This window comes from Tupaia chinensis, unplaced genomic scaffold, assembly GCF_000334495.1.
Source record: "Tupaia chinensis unplaced genomic scaffold, TupChi_1.0 Scaffold000094_1, whole genome shotgun sequence".
NCBI lineage: Eukaryota > Metazoa > Chordata > Mammalia > Scandentia > Tupaiidae > Tupaia > Tupaia belangeri.
In genome coordinates, this window is record NW_006159556.1 from 2630325 (window position 1) to 2637088 (window position 6764).

At 38.9% G+C, this 6764-nt stretch overlaps 1 protein-coding gene across 5 annotated transcripts in view; it reads left to right on the top strand.

Annotated features, from left to right (window-relative positions):
- The window catches only part of FAM13A (family with sequence similarity 13 member A), a 249625-nt gene that overhangs the window by 188681 nt on the left and 54180 nt on the right, over positions 1 to 6764 (top strand). For all 5 annotated transcript variants that reach the window (XM_006143243.3, XM_027769857.1, XM_027769858.1 and 2 more), the window contains one exon: positions 1552 to 1738. In XM_006143243.3, coding sequence (XP_006143305.1) covers positions 1552 to 1738 — 187 coding nt within the window. The remainder of the gene's footprint in view (positions 1 to 1551; positions 1739 to 6764) is intronic.

Consider the following 6764-nt stretch of genomic DNA (forward strand, 5'->3'; position numbering starts at 1 on the left):
TATCATATGTCTTAGCATAGATCTTATGCATGTGCATAAATCTCTTATCTAAGTTTACTAAATATATATATATATTTGCATTAAGAGTGTGGGGAAAAGATTAAATTAAATACAGTGTGTTCAAAATTATGAAAGATAGTATAACTTTGAAAATATTATGATAGTATTTAACTCATAATTTTGCTTTCATGATAGCCTGTCTCAGGACATGAATTTAGATTGCAGAATAAATATTTAATGTTATCTTTTACTTGGAGATGTGGCTGAGCTGAGAGTAAAATATGGTGTCTATTTTTACTCTTTAGAACTCATTTATTTCACGATACAGTTTTAGGGGCCTAGGGAAATACATTAACCCAGTCTTACCAGGAGGGAGGGTGATCTCATTCATTGGTTCCTTATGGGGCCATGGTGCTGCACCGAGAGTTAATTTATTCCATGATACGGTTTTAAAAAAGAAAAAACAGTTTGCTAAGTAATTTAATTTTGTGAAAATCTCTTAAGGGAATGTTTAAAATATTTAAAACTATTTAGAGCTCATTAAATGAACTAAATTCTGTAGTAGGATATTCATCTCTATTGGGTTGTTGAAAAACTCATGACATGGGACCAGCAGTTAGCGTGATGGCTATGTCACTGAACTCCCACGTAGTCGACCACGGTTTGAGTACCAGACCCAGTGGCTTAAAACTCACACTGGTTACGTGTGCATGCGTGCCCAAGATCCCGAGAGAAGAATGGAGGAGAAAGGATTGCGGCATGACCATCCCCTCTGGGGGGTTATTTCTCGCTTTCTGTCTCTATGTCTCTCTCTGTCTGTCTGGCAAGCGCACGTGCCCTATAGCAAAAACCTCTCCAAAAAAAGAAAAAAGAAAAAGTCATTTTTGCATAGAAAAACACATCATGACTTTTCCAACAATCCAATACTTCTAAAACTGAGTCATGAAAGACCTCTACATTACAAGCCTGTATCCTGGAACTCCTGTACTGGGAGGGAATCAATTTATATTTTAGCTTATGTGTGTTATTTTATTAACACATTATTTCTACCAGGATTCTCTAATTCAGTGAGATTTTAAATGTAATGCATTTTTATCCTACTGAAATGTCTTTATCATTTGGGGATATCAGTGTGTCCCATTCTAGAGAAGATATTATGTCTTTTTCAGCTTTTTCTCCATACAGTGTATTAATTTATAAGATTTAAAATATACACACATTCATATCTACAAATAATGGAAATTGTTGTTGTACACTTGCACTGTTCTTCCCTGTTGGAATACAGATTACTTTTGGTAAGTACAAAAGTTGTTCATTGGTAGAGGCAAAGCCCTTGCCAACTTGCCTCTAGGAACAGTTGCTTCTAATGGGACTTATTAGGCACCTGGCAGTTCCAGGAGTGGCTCCCTACTCAGAGATTTGAGCAGAGATGCAAACTGGAATTCAAGAGCACTTCAGACTTCCTATATGATTCATGGAAGTATCATGAAATATCTTTCACTTTTTAAAATACAATTAAGATTTCGGTTTTTTTTTTCTTTGCAATTTTAGGGGACTTATCAACAAAGAAAATATTCCTTCTGGGTTCAACAGCCTGGAGGATTGTATCTTGAATACCCAGGAAGTGGAAAAGTTGCATGAAAATACTTCTGATTATATTGGAGAAAGGAGTAAACCTAAACGTCAAAAATCCAGTATGAAACTGTCTGAGCTCAATGAAAATAAAGATGGGCTTGTGGTGAGTGAATATTTCTATGAAATGTTTACCGGTAGCCAGGGAAGAAATAATAGCACAGCTCTTTTCCTCTCTTTGGAAAGAAAGAAAAAAGAAAGAAAAAGAGAGAGAAAGAAAATTTCAATTTTGAGTTTCACAGAGTTATAGAATATGAGTTTTGAGAGAGAACTAAGCTCCTAAATATCCACATTTGTGCTTTTAAAATAAATATAAAAAGTAAGGCTTGGAAATACTGTCTTCTGTCAAAGGAACAAGAGAGCACGTACTTTGACTGCCATGTTATTTAAATTGGTTTGATTTTTATCTCATTTTTTCTGAGCATTTTAAAACTTAATTTTGAAATAAAACTGTTATGAAACTTTTTTAAAAAACATTTCCCCCACGGGAGCAGCAGTTGGTATAAAAAAACATTTCCCTCATCCTGTCTGTTCTCATCTATATCAATATGTTTTTAAAATTAAAGAATGCCTTAAAGGAAGGTGAAAGAAAAATCTGTGGGGAAAGAGGCTCACTATCTGTGTGTTCAGAAGTTCTTCATGCTCAAAAATATATTTTCTAATATTTCATTTCAGATCTTTATTATTTTTCAAATTTACTTTTTTCCCCAAAAAACAAACTAAATTAATTCCTTACAAAGTTGCTGCCATCCTGAACACCTGGCTCATTAATCTGATACATAAGTTTTTACAAGTGGCTCAGTCAATAACCAAATATTTATTTGGCTTAACAACATTCATCATCCTTTTTCCTTTATGCTTCAATTTCTCTAAAAAGTGAAAAGCAACATCTATCTCCTAATTTCTTTTAGTTTTATATATTATGTGTGTGTGTGTGTGTGTGTGTGTGTGTTATATATAACCTAAGATAAAATTAATAATGTAATATGAACTGGACTCCCTAATAAAAGTGAACAACATCCATTCTTTCTGTTTAGTGTGCAAATCCTCTGATCTGCTTTATGTCTGACAAGTGTTCAGCTTCATGCTGGATTTTTCTAATACATTTAGCAAAACTTGTGGGTCATCACTTTTCCCCTTGTCTATTTCTGCATGTACTAATGGAAAAAAAAAAAAAAAAAACCCGGTTTTGCCCTAAGTAAAATATAGATAAGTGTAAATCCGGACGATGTGTTTATGTAATCCCCCACAATGTCTTGATACTGTTTCTAGAAGTAAACTGATCAACTAAAATGGACAGTAATCATCATTCGCCTCAGATTTATGTCTGGTACAGTTCTCAAAATAAAGAATTTAAGCTTTAAAATAATTACACATTAACTACTTTTTATACATTGATGATTTAATCCTTCTTTTTTGGGAAAAGTAAATTTAAAAAATATGTATACTAACCTCATTATTTATTTGGCCCAGGTTTTACTTATCTTCCAAAGAGATTGATGGTGATTTTTAAGCTTTATAGCTTCAAATGAATCCCTTTTTAATGAACTTTACCCATCCATAATGTTTTCTAGCAGGAGTAGTATCTTAAATGGAGAATGGAGGCGAAGGGATTATGGTGTAGCCGTCCTCCCCTCCCCTTGAGGGGTGATCTCTCACTTTCTGTCTCTCTATCTCTGTCTCTCCAGTGAGCACATATACCCTGTACAAAAATCTCTCAAAAACCAGAAAACATTAGGATGGAAGATCCTCATTCTGTTGGTCTTTGTTATGGGGAAGGATCTCTTCCACCTTGGTCGCAGTCCCCACCTTCCAGGATAGTGTGGGGCACACGCCAACATAAGTGAGCTCAGTGGACCATGTCCTTGTTGTAACAAATAATTTAAAACTCAACCAGCACAACTAAGAAGGAAAACTTCCCTGTCTCTGAAATGAGGGTGTTCTCAAAGACTTTTTCCAACTCTCCCACTCCATGAATTTTAAAATGTCATCTTCACAGGTAACCGCTAAGCAAAGCACTGGGGAACCAAACAATGACTGGCTTTTAGACTGTCTGGAAAGTTAGGTTGGGTATCTTAAATTCTCATTTTAAAAAATAAAGCTTTTTTTTTAACACTTGTTTAATTTCGGGAACCAGCAGTTAGCGTAATGGCTATGTCGCTGGACTCCCACGTAGTTGACCGTGGTTCACGTCTCGGACCCGGTGGCTTAAAACCCACGCCGGGCGCATGTGCGTGCGTGCCCAAGATCCCGAGAGGAGAATGGAGGAGAAGGGATTGCGGTGTGACCATCCCCCCTGGGGGGTGATTTCTCGCTTTCTGTCTCTATGCCTCTCTCTGGCTGGCTGGCGAGCACACGTGCCCTATAACGAAAACCTCTCCAAAAAAAAAAAGAATTGTTTAATTTTATTTATTATTATTATTATTATGGTTATTATTTTTTAATTTACTCTAGAGCATATGTGCTTACCAGATAGGATAGAGGGACAAAGAGAGAGAGAAAGTAAGAAAGCAAGCCACCAGGTCTGGGACTCGGACCACAGTTGGCCATATGGGTGCCCAGTGCTTAAACACCACACCACCTGCTGGCCCCAAATTCTCACTTACATTTAGCCTAATTTTACTTTCTCCAGCTCTTCTCTAAAACCTTTCCCCACCCCATTACAAGTTCTTTATACCCTGGCCACACATTTATGTGGCTAAGAAAAATATTATATATAATTACATGCCTTTTATATGACAGAAAGTATTTTAGAGCCTGGGAATATAGTAGTTAGAACACCAAGCAAAAAGTTCTGCCTTCATAGAGTTTACATTCTAGTGGGGGAAACAGGTAATAATCAAGGTTTATAAGATTTTTTTTTTTTTGAGAGGTTTTTGCTATAGGGCGCATGCACTCACCTGAAAGACAGAGAGACAGAAGGCAAGAAATCACCCCTCAGGGTGATTGGCCACGCTGCAATCCCTTCTCCTCCATTCTCCTCTCGGGATCTTGGGCACACATGCACACGCGCCCGGCGTGAGTTTAAGCCACCGGGTCTGGGACTTGAACCGTAGTCGACTACATGGAAGTCCAGCAACATAGCCATTACCCCAACTGCTGGTCCCCCCCTGTCAGCATTCTTAAGAAGATAGAAATCGGGTTTCTTGAGGCACAATTTACATGCTATAAGATGCATCCTTTTTCGTGTAGTGTTCTGAGTGTTGATAAAGTCACGCAGCTGTAACACCACCATGGTGAAGATACAGACCCTTCCCACCTTCCTCACAGTCCCCATGAGCCGACCCTCCCCTCACCCTGGCCCACTAGGATGGGACCTAATGGAGAAGTGGAAAGGTGTGATCATAAATCATTTTGGCCCAGAGACAGTCTGAGCAGAAACTCAGCTTCTCCCAACTGCCTCCCTCACCTCACACCACGGGGGTGTCCTCACCCTCTGACTGCCACCTGCCTTTCGTGAAAGAAAGGTGAATACTCTCCTCACTTTGTGGGTCAGCCTTGCCATGGAGTCTGCACACCTACTATTCCTCTCCTTCATGCACCATTGAGTAAGGAGACAGCACATTGGCCTCTTAGAATTCTGTTTTCATCAATGAATGTTTAATGTTATTATTCAAGTAGAACTTATCATAGGAATAAAAGTAGTGTAAGCATTAAACCAAACTACAGTAGTCGTGGTGGCAAGGACTAGCGTGTGCCTGTTCCCTGTTCACCTGCTCCACCCTCAGTGTCCAGCATTCTTTCATACTCACTAAAAATGCATTAGAAAGGGGCTGGTAGGTAGCGTGGTGATTGTAGGCACTGGATTCCCACAAGGCCAACCAACCATGGTTCGAGTCCCGAACCTGGCAGCTTGCTTTCTTACTTTCCCTTTCTCTCTCTCTCTCTCTCTCTCTCTCTCTCTCTCTGTTTCTGTCTGGTCAAATTTAAAAATAATAATAACAAATGGAATTAAATAAATAACTATTTTTTTAAAAATGTGTTGGGGAACCAGCAAGTGGCATGGTTAAGGGCGCTGGACTCCCACATGGCCAACTGTGGTTTGAGTCCTGGACCTGGTGGCTTGTTTTCTTACTTTCCCTTTCTCTCTCATTCTCTCTCTCTCTGGTCAAGCCGAAATAGATAGATGATAGATAGATGATAGATAGATAGATAGATAGATAGATGTAGAGATAGATAATAGATAGAGAGATATAGGTAGATATAAATAGATAATAACGTAAAAAAAAAATTCTTAAGAAAAAGCTGTTGGATAAAGCAAGGGAATGAGTGGTGGCCATATTGTTCAGGGTAACCTGTGTAACAGAAGACTCAAAACACGGGGACTGTAAGTAAAATTTCTTTCTCATGTGACAGTCTCTGGTTCCAGGTTGGAGGGAGGAGTAGAGGGCTCACTCATGTAGTGTTTCGGGGACCCAGGCCAGCCGCCTCTCTGCCACCTTCAGCACTGTCTTTCAGAGAACCTGGTGGTTTTCGTCTCCATTCCAGCTCCCAGAAAGAGATGAGCATTGAAGGAGTGTACTTGGTGAGGCATTTCATTGCCCAGGCCTGGGAGACATGTATGACCTCTCTCATGCCATTGGAGAGAAGATAGTCACGTGGTCATATTTGATCCCAAGAGCAGCTGGGAAGTGTGTGGTTACTGGGCCTGCGGCTGCGAATATGGACTAGCTTATACAGTTTTAAACAGAACATAAAATGTACAAAAGGGTACAGCAATCATTAAAGTCTACCATTTATCCTTTGTTAATGAGACTGTGTCAACTATTCTCCTTCTCCTAGAGCTCAAGGTCAGAATAATGAACCTGTTTTGACTAGCAGCATTTCTGCAACCTTCAACTGAGCTGTTTGTACATTGAGAGAAGGCTTTTTTGTTTTTTTACTGTCCTCTATAAAGGCTTTGTCAGCATTTTGCAGTTTTAGAAGACGAATTTGTTTTTACTCCAAGTGTTTTCAAGGGCTAATCAGTGGTCAAACAGGTTTTGAGCCTCGCTTTCAATGCCAACATGGACAAGGGGAGGACTAAAAATAAATCCCACAGTCTAAAGCTAACTTTATTGAGCCTTTTGCTCCTTTAGTTTTGAGGTATTTTTATCATTCAGGAGATGGGTTTTTAAAATGCAGTTCCTGCT